The following is a 24,876-nucleotide window of genomic DNA, read 5'->3' on the forward strand; positions in this document are numbered from 1 at the left end:
TTCTGAAAACTTTAGTTCTGTCCAAGTAGAAGCGTAGCTGTCTGTGTATGTCCAAAGAATGCAGAATTTTCTCATCCTTGTTCTGTGAGTTTGGATAAAAGGTAGGCAAGTGAATAGTTTGGTTGAGGGCCACACTGGACACCACTTTAGGCATAAATGTAGGGTTTGTCCTCATAGAAACCCTGTCTGGATGAAAAATGATAAAAGGTTCCACAGCCATAAGTGCTTGTAACTCCAAGACTCGCCTTGCAGAGGTTATTGCTAAATGCAGAGCGGTTTTCCAGGATAAGAATTTTATATCAGCTGTTGAGGCTGGCTCAAAAGGAGGCAGTGTGAGTTTTTCCAAGACATAATTGAGGTTCCATGCTGGAAATGGTGCTCTCCTTGGAGGCCCGATGTTCTTGGCCCCTCTGAGGTACTGCCTTATTAAAGGATGAGAAAAGATAGGTGGTTCCGTATTGTAATGGGCTGAAATGGCAGAGGCATGAATCTTAATTGATGAAAAGGAAAAGCCTTTGTCCAGCATCTCAGTTAGGTATTGTAAAATCTGAGGAATATTTGGTACATACGTGTCAATGCCTTGTTCCTGGTTCCAAGCACAGAATTTCTTCCATTTTTCTGCATAAGATTTCCTGGTACTGGGCCTCCTGGCCTCCAAGATAACATCCATAACAGCTTTTGAAAGAGGAGTGTTCTGAATGGCTACATTATCCGCCATGCTGCCAGTTTTAAGGTCCTGAGTTGGCTGTGCAGGATCTGATTGTTTTGTTGGGTCAGCAAGTGAGAAGTTTGAGGCAATATCCATGCTGGACCTTGAGACAAGCTCTTTAGGACTGGGTACCAGTGTTGGCGTGGCCAGTCTGTTGCAATCAGTATCATTTTTGGCTTCTCTTGTCTGACCTTTAGGAGTACCTTGGGAAGCAGAGGCAGTGGAGGGAAGGCATATACTGTTAGGTTTTTCCAGCTGAAGGATAGGGCGTCCACTTTCCATGCTTGTTTGTGATAAATCCTTGTGCAAAATCTCTGTAATTGGCAGTTGTGAGGGGAGGCAAATAGATCTATGTATGGGCGTCCCCATTTAGTCTAAGTAGGGGTAAATTTAAATATTTCTTTGTCTGCAAAAAGCAATGGCTGTAGCCAGGCATTTTGTGAAAACTCTGGGAGCAGTAGATAAGCCAAAGGGAAGTGCAGAGAACTGAAAGTGTTGAGACCCTGCCCTGAAGTGAAGATATTTTCAGCAAGACTCCCTGATGGGAATGTGGAGGTAGGCCTTTTTTAGGTCCAGGTTGGCTAGCCAAGCGTCCTTGGAGAGCATGGGTAGCAGCTGCTGGAGTGTGAGCATTTTGAATTTTGGGATCACTAGGAAGGTGTTTAGAATGGATAGATCGAGGATGGGGTGCCAGGTGCCCTCTTTTGTGGGTACCAGAAAAAGCCTGGAGTAGAAGCCTTGGCCTATCTGCTCTGCAGGAACGTGTTCTACTGCTTCCAAGGAGAGCAGGGTATGGATTTACTTTTGAGCCTCTGCCCATTGATTTGGTGGTAGATCTGGGAACCCTTTTGGGGTTGGAAGGGTGTGGAAGTAGAATTTGTACCCCTGAGGCACAATGTTCAGAACCCTTTGGTCCTTGGTAATGGTGGCCCAGGTGCTCAAGTGAAAGGAGAGTTTTCCTCCTTGGGGTATGTGATGGTGGGCAGAGGTGAGGTTGGGAGGGGGTGAGTCATTGTGAGTTCTTACTATAAGGGGGTGGCTTAGAACTCCCTGGTTTTGAAGTGAAGGTAGTCCACTGCTTAGATCTCTGCAACCCCTGGGACTGTTGTCTTGGAAGTCTGTTTCCACGGGGCCTAGGCTGGCCCTGTTTACTAGGTGCAGGAAAGAACCAGTGCTTGGAAGGAAAATGCCCGCTGAACCTAGGGGGCTGTACTTTTAAGAAATCTTTACCAGTCTGCATTGATTTTGATTTTTCTTCCTTCATTTTTAACACCTCTTCTGCTTTAGTACTGAATAAGTTATCTTTGTGCAAGGGTGCATTCAAGAATTTTAATTTGACATGGTCTGGCAGGGGTTGTTCCTTAAGCCATGCATGTCTTCTAATGGCAGATCCAGTGACTGCTGCCCTGCAAGAAGCTTCTAGGGCATCGAAACAGCAGTGCAAAGTGTGTTTAGTTACTTGACCAGCAAAGTGCATTAAAACTTGTAAATCTTTAGATTCTGCCCATGCAGGAAAGGAGGAAATTTTTTGTTTACGGAGTTCCAAGGTATGTTGCTGATATTTAAGCATATGGAACTGACAATTTAGTGCCCTGACAGCAAGAGTAGCTGAGGTGTATACTTTTTTACCCCATCTGTCCAGTGCTCTGGAATCCCTGTCTGAGGGGGTGGGATTTTCAGCTGAAGTACTTTAACCCTTTTTGAGCCTTGAATAATGACCTCAGGATCCGCTGTTGGGTTTTTAAAAAAAATATTTGTGAGAGTCATGGACTCTGTAGTACCTGTCTGGTTTCCTGGGAGCAGGAGGGAGTGCATCTGGAGTCAAGCTGGATTCAAGGAAGATGTCATCCACCACATCTAGGACTGGGGGGATGGCTAAGGGCATGTGCTATGGAAGGTCCAAGAACTCTGAGTCTCTTTTTAGACTGTGGGTAGTCTTGACTCTCACATTTGAAATGCTCCCTTAAAATATGCAGGGAAATCCTCTGGGGGAGAGGTTGAAGGAATAGATTCCTCTGCATCAGAATCTTCATATGTAAAGAGGGGCTACATATCTTCATAGTCAGATGCATCAGATTCATCTGACTCTTGTTCAGACAAAACTACCGGAGACAGATCTATTTTTCTTTTTGAGGGAGTGGCTTGGCTTCCCCTAATCAGCATGATAAGGTCCTCGGCCATTTTAAGCATATGTGACTGAGGCAAGGGAGCAGGCACCAGAGAATAGCTGGTAGTTGGTTTCTTGAGGGTGGGTAGACCCCTGGGCCTAAGGAACTCGGTTGTTTTAGAAAGAATGGTAGCCATGAAAGAAGGTGTCAGTTTGTGTCTGGATTCTATGTTGCGAAGGACTTCCTCGGAAGCCGGTGCCAGCACAGCGGCTCCGGACCCATCCAAGGTAGAGACGACCACAGGATCCTTAGACAAAGAAGAGTTCTGTAGCATACCGGACTCCGAAAGGGTGTCAGTAGAGGCCTGCGAATTAACTGAATCGGGCATCAGGGGCTGCAAAAGCACCTCACTGAATTCTGGGGGACTGATGACCAGCTTGGCGGCAGCGTCGTCAGAAGGTTTGTTCCTGTGCGGTCTGTCTCTGTCTTTATCTTTACTTTTTTCAGAAGATCTGCTGTCGGATGGCTTATGGAAGCCATATCGGAATTCAAGGACTGTAATCAGAAATATCTGGCTACAATGAGGTCTCAATGACGAATAGTTCTGGCGTTAAACAAAGAAGGACATCGTTGTCTGGGCCTAGACAAGTGACACAGTAAGAGTGGAAGTCCCAGGGTGGGGTTTGCTTTCCACAGGCGAGACAATTACTAACTTAGTGCAAGAAAAAGGGATCCCCAATGGGGTACTTAGCTTTCAAAGACTTCAACTTCAATTCGGAAACGAAACTCAGGTAGCGGCCAACCGGCACTCATGCGAACTGCTTCTGCTTCGGGTTCCACGGCAAGAAAGACTGGTATAATGGCATCGGCTGCTTTCCTTTATACCACTGACAACCTGATGTCAGTCTTCAAGGGGCAACAACCAATGCAGAAATACTAAGTCTCTGGTATTCAGGCCGGCCATCGCCTACCCTGGCAGGGATAACACTAAATGTGATGACTGCAACAGTGAAACATGAAGAACATCACTGAATTATAGCTGCAGGAAAATAAGGACCAAATTTTCTGTGCATAAGAAATGAACATAAGCTAACATCAGTGTCTGCTACTGCAATCAAAGTTTCAGCACAAGTCCTAAAACACATCAACAAAGGCACTTGCACAAATGTGAGTACTGCCAGAAAATTCTGCAAGGATGATGGGATCTGTGAAAAGGCAGGCTACATCAGTTCTGTTCTGTTATGAATGTGACAGTATTGCTCACTAAAGTACGATCAAGTACATCAAATATATTGCCTTGTTATATGGAAAGGGGCATATTTGAGGTACTTGGTCATACTTTGAAGAGTAATATGGGCATAGTCTTAACAGAACAGATTTTCCTACCTTTTCACAGATTCTGCAAGGATGAAGAAATCAGTGCAAAGGTAGGTGACATCTGTTCTGTTAAGACTGTGCAGATATCGCTCCTTAAAGTATGATCAAGTACATCAAATATGTATGCTTTCTACAGACTCTCCACAGAACCATAATGTAGTATCACACTTGCATATATCTTATTCCACAAAAGATTGTTCACTGCTAAGTATTTTGAAAGTACTATGTAATAATTGAGTCCAGAAGTTTTATCTTTTATTAAAAAAAGAAGTTATGTGCTCACCATAACGTTTCATGTGTGTTGCCCATCTTCGCCTTCATTCTTACTAGGTTGGGTTCAGATCCGATCCTCGGATCTGTCTCGGCCTTTATTTTCAAGCTCGAGGCCCTCTGCCAGCTTGTGGCTAAATCCCTATCCAAGCATGCACTAGAAACATCTCCAGATCTTGTCTGCCCTAATTATAAGGTTATTAGTATTCCAATGAAGAATCTAGAGGCTGATGGAGGACACAGGTCAATGTAATCCTATTTGTATAGAACCGGTCTTCTAAGCATAAAAGAAGGGAAAGGGGGAAGGTGGGTGGGATGTACGAATGACGGCGAAGATGGACAACACACATGGAACATTATGGTGAGTACATAACTTCTTTATGTGATGTTGTCCTATCTTGCCTTCATTCTTACTAGGTTGGGACAGTGTCCCTAGCACAATGAATCTTGGGTGGCTCATGGGAAAATATTCCTCAGAACCATGGATCCAAAAGTGGCTCTATTCCTGGAGGCCAAATCAACTTTGCAATGACTGATAAAAGTATGTGGTTTAGCCCATGTTGCTGCAGCACAAATGGTATTAATTGATAACTTGGCCAGAAAGGCTGAAGAAGTTGCAACGGCTCTTGCAGAATGGGCCTTAACTTTTTTTGGAATTTCTTTATTTTGAGACTTGTAGATAAAGGTTATAGAATCTGAAAGCCATTTTGAAAGTCTAACTTTAGTTACAGGGCAACCTTTCTTTGAATCTGAAAAAGAAACAAATAACTGATCAGAGTTTCGGAATTCTGCAGTTCTATGTAGGTAAAAACGTAACGGTCTATATACATCCAGTTGGTGTAACATGTATTCTGCCTTGTTTTCATAATTTGGGAAGAAAACTGGTAATTCTATAGTTTGGTTCAAATTTGTATCTGAAGCCACCTTAGATAAAAAGGAGGGGGTTGTTCACAAAGACACCCTGTCTCTACGGAAAACCAAATTATGGACAAAGCTTGCAACTCTGACCCCATTCTAGTAGAGGTGATTGCTATCAAGAAAATAGTTTTCCAGGTCAAAAACGTTAATTTGCAAGACGATGATGGTTCGAACAGAGGAAAAACTATGCAGGATAGAACAAAATTTAGGTCAAATGGTGCTGGAGAGTCTCCGACAGGTGGCCTTAATAACAAAGTACCTTTGCATAGTTTATGAGACATTATGATGGAACCAGAGTCTCATAAGTGAAAATTCCAGATTCCAGAATTTGGCAAAGGAGATGAACAACTGGTCAGATTGTCTATGACCAGCCAGCCTATGAATGTAGAAGCGCAGTTGTCTGTTCACATCTAACGAATGCAATTTGTATTCTCCTTTGTTTCGATACTTAGGAAAGAAGACAGGCAGGTTAATAGATTGATATTAGCCTCTGAGGCCACCTTGGGAAGAAATGAGGGATTGGTCCTGAGGTATACTCTATCCTGGTGGAAGGCCAAGTACGGGGGTTTTACACAAAGGGCCTTAAGCTCGGAAACTCTTTTCGCTGAAGTAATAGCGACAAGGAACGCCGTTTTCCAAGATAAGTACTTAAGATCAACCAAAGCGGCATGTTCAAAAGGGGGAGCTGTCAAGGCCTGTAGGACTAGTGATAAATCCCAAGGGGGTACAATGTCTTTGATAGGGGGTCTGAGCAAGAAGGTACCCTTGAGAAAGGTTTTGCACAATTTTGCCGTGATCAAAGGCCCTGATTCATGTCCCACATGATAATGAGAAATAGCTGCTAGTTGAACCTTGACCGTTGAGCAGCTACCCCCCTGATGAAAAAGACCTGTAAGGAACTCCAACACAGTTGGCAACGGTGCTGTGAGGGGATCTAAATTATGATGCTCTGCCCAGATGGTGAAACGCTTCCACTTACTGCGATAGACCCTTCAAGTGGAAGGTTTGTGTGCCGCTACTAGTATGGCTTTAACTGGTGAAGAGATACCGGGAGTCCTGACTAGGAGTGGAACTGGAGCAGCCAAGCTGTCAGCTTTAGACTGTCCAGATTCGGGATCGGAAGACCTACTGGGTGAGATATTAGATCCGGTAGGGGATCCAGAATCCAAGGAGGATTCACTAGGTGAGACCACAGGTAAGGGAACCACGTTTGACGAGGCCAGAATGGGGCAATGAGGATCATTCTGCTCCCCAACTGACTGGCTTTCTGTACGAGTTTCAGCATCAGGGGTAGAGGAGGGTACGCATAAAGCAGACCGGGAGGCCAAGCATGCACCAGAGCGTCTCTCGGGGATTCCCCGAAGGGGGGAATTAGAGCAAAGTAGCTGTTGCATTTCGTATTTGAGGGAGAGGCGAAGAGATCGCAACAGGGTTGCCCCCACACGGCAAAAATCCGCTTCGCTGCCTGGGGATTGAGAGACCACTCGTAAGGTGAAAGGATGGTGCAGCTGAGTCTGTCCGCTAGTATGATGGACCGTCCCAGAATGTGCGTTGCAATAAGAAAGCGGTTGGTGGAGATCGCCCTTTCCCACACTCTCATGGCCTCTCGACAGGGAGGATAGGACCTGGTTCCCCCCTGTTTGTTGATGTACCAGACAACTGACATGTTGTCTGTCTGTATCGCAACAGTTCCTATAGGAAAAAGGTTGTGAAGTGCCTGCAACGCCAAGAGCACCGCCCTCATCTCCAGAACATTGATATGCAAAGAGGTCCCTGTGTCGTTCCACATGCCTTGGACCGTCCTGCCTGAGCAATGCCCCTGCCACCTGAGGCGAGAGGCGTCCGTGGTCACCGTGGCGAGGGGGAGAGGCGTGGAGAAGGGATGTCCCGTATGGAGGTCCGAGGAGTGGAGCCACCACAAGAGAGCCCTCCTGCAAGCCCTGTTGAGGGGAATAGGATGGCTTAGGGGGTAGTGTAGAAAAGACCACTGGACTTGAAGGGTCCACTGCAGGACCCTCATGTTGAGAAGAGCCAATGGCAGAAGAGTGATTGCCGCCACCATGGAGCCTAAAGCCCTCAGGACCAACTCTGCTGGTGGAGCTTCTAATTGGAGGATGGCCCGCACATGAAGCCTCAGGCTTTGTAGTCGTTCCACAGTCAGGAATGCTAGAAGGTACCTCGTATCTAATTTGGCCCCTATGAACTCTATCACCTGGGTCGGCGCAAGAGAGGACTTGTCCATGTTGAAAGTGATGCCTAGCCGGGGGGCAAGTCGAAGGAAGTAGTCCCTGGCTGAGCAGAGTAGATGCTTTGTTGGGGCGGTCAGGAGCCAGTCATCCAGGTATGGAAAAACCTGTATTCCCTGGGCCGCTATCACTGCTAATACTTTGGTAAACACCCTGGGGGCTGTGGTGAGACCAAAGGGAAGGACCATGAACTGGTAGTGACTGGCTCCCAGCCAGAAGCGGAGAAACCTCCTGGATCGTCTGCCCATCCGAATGTGGTAGTACATATCCTTGAGGTCTATTGAGCACATCCAGTCATTCTCCTGCAGAAGGGGGAGGATGGATTGAAGGGTGACCATCCGGAATTTTTGTTTGGTTACTAACAGGTTCAGAGAAGAAAGGTTGAGAATTGGCCTTAAGTCCCCCGTCTTTTTTGGCACCAAAAAGAACCTGGAGTAAAACCCTAATCCGAACTGGTCTGGGGGGATGGGTTGGATGGCTCTTTTTTCTAGGAGCTGCTGAATCTCTGCAGCTGCTACCTCCCTCTGATTGGGTGGTACATCGGGGAGGTTTCTGACTTTGGGGACGTGATACAGGGGAATGTGGTAACCTCTGGATATGATACTAAGTACCCAGCGATCCGTAGTAATGGACTCCCAATCTGCCAGGTGCCACGAGAAACGCCCCCCGACTGCCTCCAGAGTGGAGCAGTCGGGCCAACCCTCAGTGTTGCTGCGTGGGCCAGTCAGAGAAGGATTCTCTGAACCCAAAATTTTTCGGGCCCCCTCTGCCTCTAGGGCGGCATCCTCCCTGTCCTCCTCTGCCACGGAAGGACTGGTTGTCCGGTGCAGGTTGGGAATGTTGCAATTTCCGGAACCACATCTTCTTCTGTCCCTTTTGGTTCTTGGAGAAGGACCTCTGGGGAGCAGAGAAGAGGACTCCGACGGCAGACAACGTCTTCCCGTCCTTTTCGCTCTGGACTAAAGTCTCGCGAACGGTCTTGCCAAATAAGGCAGAACCATCAAAAGGGGCATTCGCAAATGACGCCTTAAAGGTTTCCGCGAAGTCACAGTGTCGGAGCCAGGCCTGACGTCTCATAACTAGGCCTGCTCCGCTGGCTCTAGCGGCTCCCTCTGTGGCATGGGATAAAAGCCGCATAGAGGTATTCGATAGTGATCTTAGAGTGGCCATGCGAGTGGAATACAACTGCTTGTCTTCCGCCGACATGGACTCCGGGGGGAAGCAGCGTACTCTTTGATAAGGTCTCGCTGCATCCTAATGGCGTGTGCCATGTAGTTCAGGGACCTTACTGAGAAGGTCGCTGAACTAAAGACCCGCTTCCCTAGGTGATCCATCGAGCAGGACTCTTTGCTCGGTGGATGCACAGAGGGGCTCTCCTGAGCTAATTCCCTCTTGGTGGCTGCCGCCACCAACATGGCATCTACGGGGGGACCCTTGCTCCAGTGGGACCTCTCCGAAGGGGGGCTCAGAATCTTATCTGGGCGCTTGGGAACTGGCTCCACAGTGTCCGGCTCCTTCCACGCCCTGGTGGTAATCAGGTCCACCAGGGGGTCGGCCGGAGGGGACACCCAAGAGGTAGACGGGCCTGCTTCGAACGCCTCCAGGAACACGGATTCATCAGAGGAAGCCTTGGGGGCAGACCACCCCCCCTGATCCTAAGCATTTCCATGATGTCTTCGAAGGAGACATCCTCGGGGGGTGACCTTAGGGAGCCTTCCCCCTCATCCAAATCCTTTTCTTCTGTTAAGGACTCAGGGGAGTCCAGATGCCTCCTCTTACACTTCCGCTTGTGAGGAACATCCTCGGGGAGGCTGTCCGAGGAAGACTCACCAGCAACGTCCTGTTCCAGTGGAACGACCTGAGACGTCAAAGCAGGCTGTCCCTGAGGCCGAGTGACAGAAGCCTGACCCAAACGAGAGGGAGTGCGGGATGGAGCCGTAGCAGGGAGTGGGGGCATGGATACCCTCAACAGTGCCCTCTCCACCACCTCGAATGCAAAGGGAGAGCCGCTCTCAGTGGGATCCGAGAGCCGACCCTCGCCCGGATCCGAAGGGCGGATCGGAGCCAGTGCCGAGACCATCGGATCTGAGAGGCGAGTGTGCTCTGACCTGGATGGAGCTGAAGGCAAACTAAACCCCCCGGATCCGAAGCTCAGAGCACGGCTCCGAGAGCTTGGATCCAACAAGGACGGATCCGGCAAGCTCGAGGGGAGAGTTGGCGCCGAAGTACCCAATACTGTCGGCGCCGACCCGACCCCGGCTCCGACGCTGCCCGGCTCCGAACGCTCCGAACCCAGGAAGCGGGTCGGAGAAGGAGCTATCAGGGCAAAATAGGGTGTTGAGCCCCCCCCGGGGGGAGGCAAGAGCACTCCCATCTGCATTTGTGCCTGAATGAACCTTCTCATCACACGGTCCAAATCGGCTTCCGACAGGCTGCGTGTTGATCTCGAAGAGGCCACCGGGGCTGGCCGGGAGTGCCACCTCGATGACCTCGACGGAGATCGGGTCTCCCCCTCCTCGGGACCCGGTGAGAAGCATGGAGACCGGGTCCGAGAAGGAGGAGACCTAGACCTGGAAGACCTAGAGGGAGAAGCCCGCTTAGCTTGGGGGGGGGGCGTGACGCAGAGGCCTCGGCCCTCCGCTTGTGGTGCTTCTCCCTCTTCTTTTCCTTCCTGGCCTCCCCTCCTCTGGCGCAGAAGCGGGAGTTTGAGTCCCGGCCGGGGGGAGAGAGGCAGGAGTGGCCGCCACCAAGGCCTGGGAGGAGGCCATAGAAGTACCGGAGGCCGAAGCCGAATCCGGGGGCAAAAGTCCCGCTAGGATCAGCTTCGACCTCCGGTCCTTCAGTGCCCTGGGGTTGAAAGCAGCGCAAATCGCGCAACCAGAGGATAGGTGTTCAACCCCAAGGCACCAGACACACCGAGTGTGGCCATCCGCCGGTGAGAGCTTATGGCCACACTCGGTGCACTTCGAGAAAATAAACTTTGGGGCCTCAGACATGACTACTAAAAATAAACACACTCACACGTTAGGCCCCAACTTACAAGTGCACACTCACACACTACGAACCAGCGAAGGGTGGGGAGGAGAACAAAATTTCCCACAAAAAACAATTAAATATAGGATATTTAACACTAAGGAACCTAACCACACACACTTTAGGGAGATTTATAGGTAATAAGTAATCAAAACCACTTATCTGAGCAGGAGCTTGTAACCTAGCTGCTGAGTCTAAGCGCGGCAAACTAGATCTGAGGTCAGTCAGGGTTAGCAGGGGGTTATGGGTAAGGGGAGGAGCTAGGAGCTCGGATCTATTAGCTGTGAAATAAGTTGCCGGCTCGGATACGAGATCGGATCCGATACCCAAAGGTTGCTGACAAATGAAGTTCCTACTTCAGATCTTTAATTTGCAAGATGATGATGGTTCGAACAGAGGAAAAACTATGCAGGATAGAACAAAATTTAGGTCAAATGGTGCTGGAGAGTCTCCGATAGGTGGCCTTAATAACAAAGTACCCTTGAGAAAAGCTTTGCATAGTTTATAAGACATTATGATGGAACCAGAGTCTCCTAAGTGAAAATTCCAGATTGCTGCTAGCTGAACCCTGATAGTAGCTGCAACTGCACCATCACTGAAAAGTTTTGCTGGGAAATCCAGAATTAAACTAATGGGAGCAGAAAAGGGCTTGACATTGCTATGGGTAGCTCATGAGGAGAATCTTTTCCATTTGCTTTTACAGATCTTTCTCATTGAAGCCTTATGAGAAGAGATTATAATGTGCTTAACTGAAGAGGAGAGGGCTGGAAACCTGTCTATCATTGGAACTGGAGCAGCCAAACTGTCAGTTTGAGGTTGTGAGGGGATGGATGGAGCATTCCTAATGCACGAGTCAAAAGGTCTGGAACTGGGTCCAGAATCCATGGCTCCTCCCGAAGATGAGGCCACAGGAAAGGGAACCAGATTTGACAAGGCCAGTATGGAGTGATGAGTATCAAGTCCCTTCCCAAACAAGTGACTTTCTGAAGGACTTTGGGAATTAAAGGAAAGGGAGGAAAAGCATAGAGGAGACCTGGGGGGAAATCTTGAACGAGTGCATCCCTTGATGACTTCCCCGAAGGGGGAATGAGGAAAATGTGGCTGCTGTATTTGGCATTCACAGATGTCGCAAAGAGGTTGCAGCAAGGCTGGCCCCATTTTTGCAAACATTTTTCTGCTATTTCCTGTTTCAGACATCACTCGTGAGGCATCAAAATTGTTCTCCTTAGCTTGTCTGCTATCACGCTGGATTTCCCTGGGATGTACATTGCTATCAGAAAACTTTGGGAGGAGGTTGCCCATTGCCATACTCTTAGGGCCTCTCAACAAAGAGGGTAAGATCTGGTCCCTCCTTGTTTGTTTATATACCATACAACTGACAATGTTGTCTGTCTGGATTGCAATAGTTCCTAGTGGAAGAGAGTCCTGGAATGCTTGCAATGCTAAAAGCACCACTCTCATCTCTAGGACATTGATGTGCAAGTGGGCCTCGTGATCATGCCAGGTGCCTTGGACTGTCTTTCCCAGATAATGCCCCCCACCCCCATCTAAGAAGGGTTCGTGGTCACCGTGGCCACTGGTTGGAGGAGAACAAATGGTCAACAGAGTCACTTGAGTGGAATGAAGTCACCATCGAAGATCCTTCTTGCAGGTTTCTATTATAATTATTTTGTGAGACATCGGCAGTTCTTGCATTGACCACTGAGTGGATAGCAACCACTGAAGAATTCTCATATGCAGACGTGCTAGGGGGAATCAAAAACTATTGATGCTGCCATGATCCCCAGGGTTTTTAGGACCATCTTTGCTTGGGCCTTCTTTCTTCTTAAAAGGTACATCACCTGATGTCCTAGAACTTGGATACTTTCTGGTGAAAGTCTCACTGTCATTTGTGTTGAGTCTAATTCAGCCCCTATGAATACCACATGCTGAGAAGGCACTAAGGCAGATTTTTTTGGAGTTTATTGTGATCCCTAGGTGAAAGCAGAGTTGCAAAGTTGTGTCCCTGGCTTTTATTAACAGATGCCTGGTCATGGCAGTTAAGAGGCAGTTGTCTAAGTATGGAAACACCCATAATCCTAGATTCTCAAGTGATCCGCTACTACTGCCATACATTTGGTGAACACTCTGGGGGCTGTAGTGAGGCCAAAGGGCAGAGCTCGAAATTGGTAGTGACTAGCTCCCAGCCTAAAGCGCAGGTGTCTCCTGGATCGCCTGCCCATTTTTACGTGATAGTACGTATCCTGGAGATCTACATAGCACATCCAATTGTCTTTTCCCAAGAATTGGAGTATTGACTACAGTGTCACTATCTGGTGCTTGGTCTTTTTTACTGATTTGTTTAGAATGCTGAGATCCAGAATTGGTCTCCAGTCTCCTGTTTTCTTTGGAACTAAAAAGAATTTTGAGTAAGTTCCAGATCCTACTTGGTCTGCAGGGACTTCTTGGATGACTCTTTTGTGTAGCAACTTTTAAATTAGTAGACTTGCCTGGTCCTTTTGACTGGGTGGCACGTCAGGAACTTTTTTTATCTTTGGGAGGGGAAAGGAAAAAGGGATGGTGTAACCACTGGATATGATGCTTTGTACCCATTTGTCTTTTGTCACTTGTTGCCAGGTTTCTGGGTAGAAAGATAAATGACGCCCAACTGTCTCCAGAGCTGAACAGTTGGGCCTCCATTCAGGAGCGCTGAAAAGGACTACCAGAGAAAGATTCTCTGTCGTCCTGATTTTGGGGGACCCCCTCTGCCATGAGGTCAGCATCTTCCATTATTACTTCTCCACTCTGCCTCTGGGAGAAGTTTCACCACATGTGTACTGAAAAGATCTCTGTGATTTCTGGAACCACATTTTACCACGACCTCTCTGACCCTTGGGATAAGGTCTAGTAGGCATGGAAAAACAGACTCCTACGGCAGACACAGTCTTTCCTTCTTGTTCATACCTAGTCAGTGTGTCCTTTATCTTAGGCCCAAAGAAAGACAAGCCACCAAATGGGGCATTTACAAAGGAAGATTTAAAGGGTTCGTCAAAGTCACATAAGGGCATCCAAGAATGTCTCCTTAGGGAAATTCCAGAACCCGCTGCTCTACTCGCTCCATCAGCTGCATATGAGAGGAGACTCATGGACGAGTTAACAACTGAGTTTAAGGTACCAAGCTGAGAAGCAACATTGTTGGCAACCCCTTCAGCTACTGAACCTTGGAGTATCTCCTAGTCCTTTCAGGAGATCCCTCTACAGTTTCATAAAATAAGAAAGGTAGTTCAGTGATCTAAGGGGAAAAGCTGCTGAAGAAAAAAATGCACTTTCCATACCTATCCATTGTCCGAGACTCCTTGTGTGGGAGACGGACAGAAGAAGATATCTCTGACAGTTCCTTCTTAGTGGCCACTGCTACAACCATAGCATCTACTGGGACTCCCTTGGTTAGAAAAGCCGTGCCAGAGGGGGGGATGTAATAAATTTGTTTGGCCTTCTAGGAACTGGTTCCATGGAATCTGGGGACTCCCACACCTTTTGAGAAATCAGGTCCCTGAGCTCATCAAAAGGCAGAGACACTCAAGAGATGGAAGGGTGAGATCCAAAAGCCTTCAGGTATAGGGACTCCTCCGCTGAGGGGCTGGTGGACTTCCAGACACCTCTCTGCTTTAGCATTTTCTGGATGTCTCCAGAGGAGACATCATAAGGATTGTCCAAGGGGACCCCTCAGCTTCATCGAGGTCCATATTGTAAGTGATGGACTTCTCTGGGGAGTCTGCTTCCTCCTGCACAGTCTCTTCCTAGGGACCTCCTCAGAAGCGTACTCTGGGGAGGTTTCAGAAGAGTGGGGGGTGCCCTGTGGGGCATCCTGAGGCCTAGGATCTCTGCATCCCAGTGGATGCAGGGGTACAGAGGCAGTCACTGAGGCTTTAGAGGGAGGAATATCCAGAGAGGACTGTGGACCTGTCTATGGAGACAGCACCCTCCTCATTACTTCAAAATCCCTCTGTCCCTGATCCGAGGATATGCCTGGATCCGCAGAGGCTGAAGGACCCCCGGAACCAAAGACGACAGACCCAAGGCTGAGGTAGGAAACAAACTCACCCGAGCCAAAGCTCTGACAAGCAAAGTCAGATCCGACAGCTGTCCCATCCAATAGCCCCCCCCCCACTGGACTGGAGAGTGTCGGCTCCTAGTCTCCTCCAGCTCCGAAGGAGCGAAGGACGTCTGAGCCATGGCCGGATCCTTAGAACCTGTGGTGGGTCTCAGATCCAACAGTTCCACTAAGACCAGCTCCAGACCTTCCAACTATGAAACCAGGGGTTGGATCGGAGGAGGAATCTGAGCACAGGAGGTGAATGTCATAAGATCCAAAGCCGTGGGGGTCAGATCCAACAGTAATATGGCCAGTGCCAGTGTCTGTAAAAGCTTTTGTACCACCCGATCCATGCAGTCATACGAAAGACTCCTTGAAGACAGAGTCAAGGAGGTGGGATATTTTGCCCTTTGTAGAATAGGAGATCTCAATGTAGGGGAGATCAGTTCCAAGGTTGTAGACCAGCTCCTAAGTTCAAATTCAACTGGCACAGAGCTGATGAAGCTTTGCTGGATCCGGTAACCTTGGGATCCAAGGAGGATGGTCTGGGGATCTTCTGTGTTGGTTTCAATGGAGTAGAAGAGGAAGGCCTCTTTCCGGATCTGTCAGATTTAGAAGAGGGAGATTTGTCAGGTTTGGATGAAACCAGACCTTCTTCTAGTGCCTCTGAGAAATGGGTTTTTAAAACACCTTTCAGAATCAATTTGTTTTCCTCTCCAGGAGTGCTCTGTGATTGAATGCATGACAAATGGAGCATGACTCCTGGAGATAGACAGCCTCAAGACAATACGCATGAAGTGTGTGTTTATCACTAAGGGGTATGCTTTTACCACATTTATCACACTTCTTGAAGCCATTCATTTTGATTCCTTGCCAGACATTTTTTTTTAGACCAACAACTACATGAAAATCACGACAGAAACTTATATATATATATATATATATATATATACACACATGCATACATATATATATATATATATATATATATAAAACTTGTGTATACATATATATATATATATATATATATACACACACACACACACATATATATATATATATATATATATATATATATATATCCACATTAAATATATATATATATATATATATATATATATATAAATAAGCTAGACCCTCTAATTTAAACGGGTCAAGCTATGAGAAAAATGGAACACACAAGAGGAAAAACAGAGACAAAGGCCTCTAACTTAAATGGGCATTGACTAAGAACAAACAGTGATAATAAAGACATACCCCTTTAACTTAAACAGGCTATATTATAATTCTCTAAATTAAACAAACTGTAATATTATTACAGAAAAGAGACACTAACAACAGAGAAGATAAAAGGGCAAAAGACAGTAGTGTTAAAAGCCCTCTAAGTTAAACAGGCTATTTAACAATTTTATTACAGATTAACAACAGCGAGGGGATACAAGCCCTAACGAAAGACGACAGCCAATATAAAAAAAACAGCTGAAAAAGTGGCAATATCCAACTACTAATAGACACAGTCCAATGTAAAAAATAAAAAGAATATCCACAACTTTTAAGTTTACAGTTAAAGGTATCAAAAAGATAATACTTAGCCAAAGCTAGCAGACAAACTCCCGATCTTGTTTAGTGGCAAACGAGATCTGGAGATGGTTCTAGTGCATGCTGGGATAGGGATTTAGCCATGAGCTGGCAGAGGGCCTCGATCTTGAAAATAAAGGCAGAGATGGAACCAAGGATTGGATCCGAACCCAACCTAGTAAGAATGAAGGCAAAACAGGACAACATCACATTAACAATTTAACAATAAAATTGCTTTGTACTCCACAGTTATGTTGCTAAAACTGGAACCTTGAGGCCAGGCCACCTAAATGGTTACAAAAGAAATACAAACATACACACAAAAATAGATAGGTGTGTGTGTGTGTGTGTGTGTGTGTATATATATATATATATATATATATATATATATATATATATATGTATATACACACACACACACACACATACACACATACGTTTACTATCATAAGCTGGAAATGCAGTTGATCGAATGACAGTTAAAGGAAAGTACAGTTTCAAAGCTGCAAAATGCCGAACTGGAATGCTACAAACTCATAATAATGAAAATAAAGTGTTATTTTTATTATGAGTTTGGCATTGTGAATGGAGATCATGGTACAGTGAGGATCACAGAATTTACCCTTTTCCTCACTGAGTGCAATCTCGGAGGTGGTATATATAATTTGCAGGGGGCTGGGCTCCTGACCCCATCTGGCAAAAATGTAAAAGGACATACAGACTTTCAAAACAGGAAGTCTGGTATGTCGAATGTTGACCGTCCTGTTTCTGATGATCGACATTTAGGGTAAATGTTTTTGTTTGAGATTTAATTTCTGTCTTCGCATTAAAAAATATTTTCCTTTCAACATTATGATAGTTAACATCCATACATATATATATATATATATATATATATATATATATATATATATATATATATATAAAGGCTCAGTACAGTTTAACTGAAATAATTCATTTGTAATGAAAATTACCTTCTTCAAGTTTCCTTCTGAGATCCTCAATTTCTTTCTGAAACTGTCGTAGCAAAGCATCCTTGGGATCTTCATTAATTCTTGCCTTGTTCTTAATATTTTTTGCTCTGTTAGCATATCTTAAAGTACTAATAGTCTCATCATAGTTGTAGTCTGCAGGGCCAATGTTTGCACACTGCAAAATAAAATTAAATATTTGAAACAATAAGTAAGAAAAGGTTTAAAGAATTACTTAAAACAACCAGGCAGCTTTGACAATCCAATGGTTGCTCTGCTTCTGTTTCACTAACCTTTACAATCAGTCAGCTAGATTAAAATACTTTTGAATGGGAACAGTAGTGCCTGCAAACATCAGGACTGAGTAGGTTATATTATACCTCACTTGCACATAGTTTCAGAGATGATAGCTAGCAGAATGCTGAGATTATTTATACATCACAGCTGAGTGGATAATGTCACTTCTTACTTGTATGTTAATGTCTCAAAATAGTGATAGCTAGCACTTTGCCGCTCATTTCCCTGTGTTGTCTTCTCCAATTATATCAAATTTAGCAAACTACTTGGTTCCAAAAATACAAAAACTTTTCAAAGTCCAAAAAAAATGACATTTTAGTGTTCTGGAATACTTTGAAGACAGCTTCAAGCCTCTTTTGGAGAAAATAAACAAATAACATAGCAATAAACAATGTACCAGTAGATGACTTGGTTCAACAATACCCACACTTATGGGGACAAGACAAGAAGTATTTAGGTGTATGAAAGGATTCTGTTATGGCAGCTACATAGAAAGAAACTAAACAAAAGGCAATGCAAAAACTGAGAAACTAGGAGCTTTTGATTATGGATACAGATAGTAAGACACAAGTATTGAAAATGTTTTTAGTCCCTTTAGTCATGTATTCAGGTCGGGTGATTTTTAACAATTGAAGGAGAAGGTGGGTAGAGGACAGCAACGAGTTGAAAACACTTACTTGAGAGGTGAAGAAGGCAAGAGTTAAGTGGAAAGTACAGTTTTGTACCTACCATAAATGTAGATGTCCGAGAGGAATGCATCTGCAGTCTTTACAAATGGGTTGTCCTGTCGTCAGGCAGCCCTTCGGTCGGCCGGATTCCAAAGTCTGGGTCTGGCTTCGGCTGGTGTCGCACTTCACCCGACGTCATTGCGGCAGTTTTTCGGGTATAAAGGCATCAGCCGACGCCATTTTCCTCAGTGTTTCTTGCCCCAGATGCCAGGTGCCCTCTTGGTTGGCTAAATTTGGATAAATGCCAAAGTTTCCAAATAGTAGAGAGCAAACACACAAAATAAACATGTATGTACATATATACAAACAAATACACCATAATAGATCCCCCCCAAGCTAGCTGAAGATTGGTAAGTACCCTAGGAGTACCTCAGGGGGAAGGAGGGTGGGTAATCCTGACTGCAGATGCATTCCTCTCGGACATCTACATTTATGGTAGGTACAAAACTGTACTATGTCCTTCAAGGATGCATCTGCAGTCTTACAAATGGGTAGAATACCATAGCTAAACTAGGGAGGAGGAAATGAGAATAGATTATGGTGTAGTCAGGATCCCTTGCAAAACAGCAGTGGCAAAACCAGCACGGGATCTAGAGTATAGAGGTAAGTTATAATGCTTGGCAAATGTATGCACGGAGGTCCAAGTAGCAGCCTCTATAATGTCCTTGGTAGCCACTCCTCGTAAGAAAGCTGTGGTAGTGGCTGTGGCCCTTGTGGAGTGAGGCCTGATGTTCTCTGGAGTTTTCTTTCCATGGTAGGAGTAACAAAATCTAATGCAATTTCCTATCCATTTGGAGATCGTCTGTTTAGAAATTGGTTTTCCTTCTTTTCCTGTTGCATAAGCTACCAGAAGCTGGTCAGTTTTTCTATTGTTTTTTGTCCTGTCCAGGTAGTAGCGTAATTGTCTGTGTACATCCAAGGTATGTAAGAGCTTTTCTCCCCTGTTCTGTGGGTTGCGGAAGAATGTAGGAAGGTGGATAGCCTGATTTAAAGAGACTCTGGATACCACCTTAGGCATAAATGTAGGATTTGTTCTCAAGGACACTCTATCTTGATGGAAGATCAGGAATGGTTGTACTGCCATTAATGCCTGTAGTTCAGAGACCCTTCTTGCTGAAGTTATTGCCAGCAGGAAAGCAGTCTTCCAGGATAAGTATTGCAATTCTGCTGTAGCTGCTGGCTCGAAAGGAGGTAGAGTCAGCTTTTCTAGCACAAAGTTCAAGTCCCATGCTGGCAATGGAGGTTTCCTGGGAGGCTTTACATTTTTAATTCCCCTCAGAAACTGTCTGAGCAGAGGATGCGAGAAGACAGGAGGATTCAAGCTGTATTCTGCTGAAATAGCTGATGCATGTATCTTGATGGAGGAATAGGACAGGCCTGTATGGAAGAGCTCCGCCAAGTACTCCAGGATGTTGGCTATGTTCACCAGTGTCACATCTTGCCCCTTTGCAGTACTCCAGATGAGATATCTTTTCCATTTTGCTGCATAATTCTTTCTTGTTGAAGGTCTACGAGCCTCCAGGATTATGTCTTTAACCCTTTGGGATAAATTTGGGTTAATTGCTGTTATGTAATGTTCCAGGCAGTTAGCTGCAGAGTTTTTAGGTTTGGATGCAGAATGTTGTAGTTGTTCTGTGTTAGCAGTAATGGGATCAGGGGCAGTTTCCATATTTGTTCCCGGGACATGCTCCTCAGCAGTGGATACCAATGTTGTCTTGGCCAGTCTGGGGCTATCAGAATGATCCTCGGACGTTCCTCTTTGATCTTGAGAAGCACCTTGTGCATCAAAGGAAGTGGTGGGAATGCGTATGCTGTCAGGCTTTTCCAACTGAAGGATAGGGAGTCCACCTTCCAAGCAAGTGGGTGGTAAGTCCTTGTGCAGAATTTCTTCAACTGGTGATTGCATGGGGATGCAAACAAGTCTATTTGTGGTAATCCCCATTCTCTTGTGATGGTTTTGAAAATGTCCGGATGCAACATCCATTCGTGGGCATCGGTTGTAGTTCTGCTTAATATGTCTGCTAGAATGTTTTCCTTCCCTGGTACATAAATTGCCTGTAACTGAATGTTGTAGCTCAGAGCCACATCCCATAGGTCCAGTGCCAGCCGGCATAGGGGGTATGAGTGTGTGCCTCCCTGTTTGTTGATGTACCACATAACTGTGGTGTTGCCTGTCCTTATCATCAACTGGCCTTCTTGGAGAAGAGGTCTGAATGCCTGGATTGCCAATTTTACTGCCATCATTTCTTTTAGATTTATGTGCAGATGCAGCTGGTCTTGAGTCCATAGGCCTTGAATGCACTTGTCCATCATGTGTGCCCCCCAACCGAGGTCTGAGGCATCTGTCGTGATAGTCTGTCTTGGTTGACTTTTGCAGAAGGGCAGTCCTGTGTTTGATTGACAGGCCTGAGCCCACCATAAGAACTCTTGCTTCAGGCATGGGATCATTGGAATTTTGGTTTCTAGGCTGTGCTTGTGCTGAGACCACAAATTTTTTAGGTACCACTGTAGCTTTCTCATATGAAGCCTGGCATGAGGGACCAATATTATGCAGGATGCCATGAAGCCTAGAGCTTGTAGCACTTTTCTTGCAGTTAGATGGCTCTGCTTTGTTAATGCCAAGAAGTAGAGAGGAAGCTGCTCTTTCTTTTCTGCAGTTAGAAATGCTATTTGTTTTGATGTGTCCAGTTCTGCACCCAGAAAGGTTATTATTTGGGATGGAATCAGCCTTGACTTTTTTGTATTGACTGTATATCCCAGGGCTTGTAGCAGGTAGATGACTCTTTGTAAGTCTTCTGTTAATTTGTTTTTGTTGTCCGCTTGTATCAGGCAGTCGTCTAGGTAGGGATAGATTTGAATTCCCTGAAGTCTGCAATGAGCGATTACTGATGCCAGGCATTTCGTGAACTCTCTGGGCGCAGTAGATAAGCCAAAGGGCAATGCTGAGAATTGATAATGCTCTGATCCTGCAAGAAATCTGAGGTATCTTCTGCAAATTGGTCTTATGGGGACGTGCAGGTATGCCTCCTTGAGATCTAGAGTTACCAGCCAAGACTCCTTGCCCAGCATGGGAAGAAGCTGCTGTAGGGTCAGCATTTTGAATTTTGGAACAATGAGGAATGTGTTTAAAGCGGACAGGTCTAGAATAGGCCTCCATTTGTTTTCTTTTCTTGGTACCAGGAAGAGCCTGGAGTAAAATCCCTTCCCTTGCTCCATAGATGGTACCTTTTCCACAGCTCGCATCCTTAATAATCGAGATATTTGTTTTAGAGCTTCTGCCCTTTGAGAAGGTGGTAGGTTTGGCATTCCTCTCTTTACTGGTAGTGTATGGAAATGGAACCTGTAACCTTTGTCTATAGTCTGCAAAATCCATTTTTCTCTTGTAATGCAGTGCCAGTTTCTTGAAAATAATGTTAGCTTTCCGCCTAAGGGTGCTTCTAGTTGTTCCCTGGTAGGCGGTGCCACCGCCAAGTCACTGTGATTGAGTTGTTGTAGTGTGGCGGCTGTATCTGTGCCTCGTTGATTGTTACCCTGCCACTGGCGACCCCTGTAGGCACCCCTGGATTGGTTTCTGCCTCTAGAGCGCCTATTCCTGCCTCTTTGTGCCTTAGAGGAGTCCGGAAAGGACCAATTCTTGGAGGGCCAATTTCTGCTAAACCTTGGAGGTTGAACTTGTAAGAAATCTTTTACTGTTTGCACAGATTTTGCTTTCTCTTCCATCTTTTTTAGTACCTGCTGTGCGGGGGCACCAAATAAATTCACCTTGTCCATAGGTGCATCCAAAAGCTTAGACTTGACATGGTCTGGTAATGCCTGTTCTTTCAACCATGCATGCCTCCTGATAACTGTGCCAGTCATGGCTGATCTAAAGGAAGCCTCCAGTGCATCATAGCCACATTTTAAAGAATGGTTACTAACCTGCTGTATGTTATGTAACATTTCTTGAACATACTTTTTATCTAAAGATTCTTCAGAGGACAGTTTTTTAGTCAACTGGTCAAGCATAAACTCTTGATATTGAATCATATGAAATTGGCAGTTCAAAGCTCTAGCTGACAAAGTAGCAGAGGTGTAAACTTTTACCCCATCTCTAAGGACCTGGATTCCCTTTCAGAGGGAGGGGGTTTTTAGAAGAAGTAGCTGCTACAGCTTTAGGGCCCTGGGAGATAGTCTCTGGATCTGCAAAGGGGCCTTATATAAGTGGTGATGAGTGTCCGGGACCCTGTAGTACCTATCGGGCTTAGCAGGAGCCGGAGGTAAAGTATCAGGAGTAGTGCAAGCATCATTAAATGCATCATCAACAACAGATAGAACTGGAGGTATAGCTAAAGGCCTATGCTGTGGCAAGTGTAGAAAGGTCCTAAGCCTTTTTCTAGAGTCTGAGAAATCTTGGCCCTGCCACTGAAATTGTTCCCTCATAGCATGCAAGGTTTCCCCAAAGGAAAATTCCTCAGGAGGAGAGGCTGAAGGGATGGACTCCTCAGCATCAGAGTCTTCGTAAGGAGAATAAGAAGCCTCAGGAGGGCCTGTATGTTCTGAGTCATCAGAGGAATCATCTGTGGCTACTGGCTCAGGGGGCTCTGCTCTAGGCCTCTTTTCTGGAGGAGGGAGAGGCCCTGTCTGGATGAGGCTGGGATCCACGAATTAAAGAGATGAGATCCTCTGCCAAAGAAAGCATATGGGAGCTGGTGCTGGGCCTGTGAGAGGGGGGCTTGGCAGGCACAGGTTTTGAAGCGTTGGCTGCTTTAGCCCTGGCAAAGGCCTTAATAGACATAGCTGGAGGAGGCCTAGCAGCTCCACGTGCAGGGGTAGAAATATCTAGGGAATGGTGTCTGATAAATCCTGTGAAATCGCAACAGAAGGTTGGATTTCAGAAGCCGTTCTACCAGGATAGAAGAGGCCTCGGTAGAAGGGAAGTTATCGGCTGAACAAAGAACCGCTTGCTCGGTTTGGCCGAAACCGAGACACTCGTGGTTTGCTTAACGCGGTTTCGCTGAAACCGCGGACCGAGTGTCGGTCCTTTCTTCGCTTTTGGTTATTTGCGGTCGGAGGATCCGACGGCATAATGTAGGCAAAATCGGAGCCGAAAATCTGTTCAGCAAAGTCCGAGCGACGTCTAAGCGTCCGCCGGTTAAAAGAACAGGCTAGACAAGCTGCTACGTCGTGGTCTGGGCCTAAACAATGTATGCAATAGGAGTGGAAATCTTTATGAGGTATTTGTTTCCCACAAGATAAACAGTTATTAACTTTCTCTGACATCGGCTGAGGCAAGAAAGAGTCCCCAACGGGGTACTTCGCTTTATAGAAGTCTTCGAAGTAGTATTCGGTAGTAGTAATCTCTGGAGCTGACCGACCGGCACTTGCGAACAGCTCCTGCTTCGGGCGCCACGCGGCAAGAAAGACTGGGGAAAATGGCGTCGGCTGATGCCTTTATACCCGAAAAACTGCCGCAATGACGTCGGGTGAAGTGCGACACCAGCCGAAGCCAGACCCAGACTTTGGAATCCGGCCGACCGATGGGCTGCCTGACGACAGGACAACCCATTTGTAAAGACTGCAGATGCATCCTTGAAGGACATCAAGTTGGTTCTCTCCAAAGAGCACAGTGATTTAGGATTACCTGATTTGAAGGGATATTTTAAAGCTACACAGTTAATGCTTGTACACATAACTCAAGCCGAAAGTTATAAATCATTTAAGTGGAAAAGGAAGATGATGAAAAAAGTGTGTGTGGGGGGGGTTCAATACATAAAAAGAGAGACAAGGATTCTGGATGCAAGTCTTTAATGAGGAAACAACCACCAAGTAGAATATTATAGTCATAAAGCAGCAAAAAAGTGTTATACGGCCAAAGATACTTCAGTAACAGAAAAAAAAAAAGTTATGTACTTACCATAACGTTCCATGTGTGTTGGCCATTTTGACCTTTATTCTCACTGAAGGTTCAGATCTGATCTATCGGATCCATCTCAGCCTTTTACAAAAGCTCGAGGCCTTCAGCAAAGCTCTCCCTTACCCATAATGCAACTCCCTAATTTCCTCAGATCTTGTTTGCCGTTGACAAGTTAAATAGATGTAACTGCTTCTATAGATTAACAGACAAACTGTTTCTGACACTAGAGTCCTATAATAAGAAGTTATGTCTTACCATAACGTTCCATGTTAGTTGTCTTCTTCTCGCCTTCATTCTTGCTGGATGGGTTCGGAGCCGACTCGGCCTATATTATAGCTCGAGAGCTATTTTTACCGGCTCGAGGCAGCCCTATATCCCACAATACCATGCGCTAACTCCCCAGATCTCGTTTGGAAGCTAAGACATAGTATCAAAAGTAATATTATAATAATAATAATATTATAATCCTCTTTTACGAGTACAGATTACCTGCTAGTAACACTAAGGATACCATGAAAGACGCAACATATTGTATCTCCAGAAATGGAAGGACTCAAACCTCGAGTCTATCCAGGCTAGGGGGCAGGAGGGAGGGACGCAAGAAAGAAGGTGAGAAGAAGACAACTAACATGGAACGTTATGGTAAGACGTAACTTCTTAATGTTAAGTTGTC

The 24,876-nt window shown here is 45.8% G+C and overlaps 1 protein-coding gene across 2 annotated transcripts in view; it reads right to left on the minus strand.

Annotated features, from left to right (window-relative positions):
• KIF3A (kinesin family member 3A) overlaps positions 1-24,876 on the minus strand; it is a 1,506,491-nt gene that overhangs the window by 804,778 nt on the left and 676,837 nt on the right. For both annotated transcript variants that reach the window (XM_044069250.1, XM_044069251.1), the window contains exon 8: positions 17,289-17,463. In XM_044069250.1, the coding sequence (XP_043925185.1) occupies positions 17,289-17,463 (175 nt within the window). The remainder of the gene's footprint in view (positions 1-17,288; positions 17,464-24,876) is intronic.

Source organism: Protopterus annectens, chromosome 4.part0 (assembly GCF_019279795.1).
Source record: "Protopterus annectens isolate FY-2018-M chromosome 4.part0, PAN1.0, whole genome shotgun sequence".
Lineage (NCBI taxonomy): Eukaryota > Metazoa > Chordata > Ceratodontiformes > Protopteridae > Protopterus > Protopterus annectens.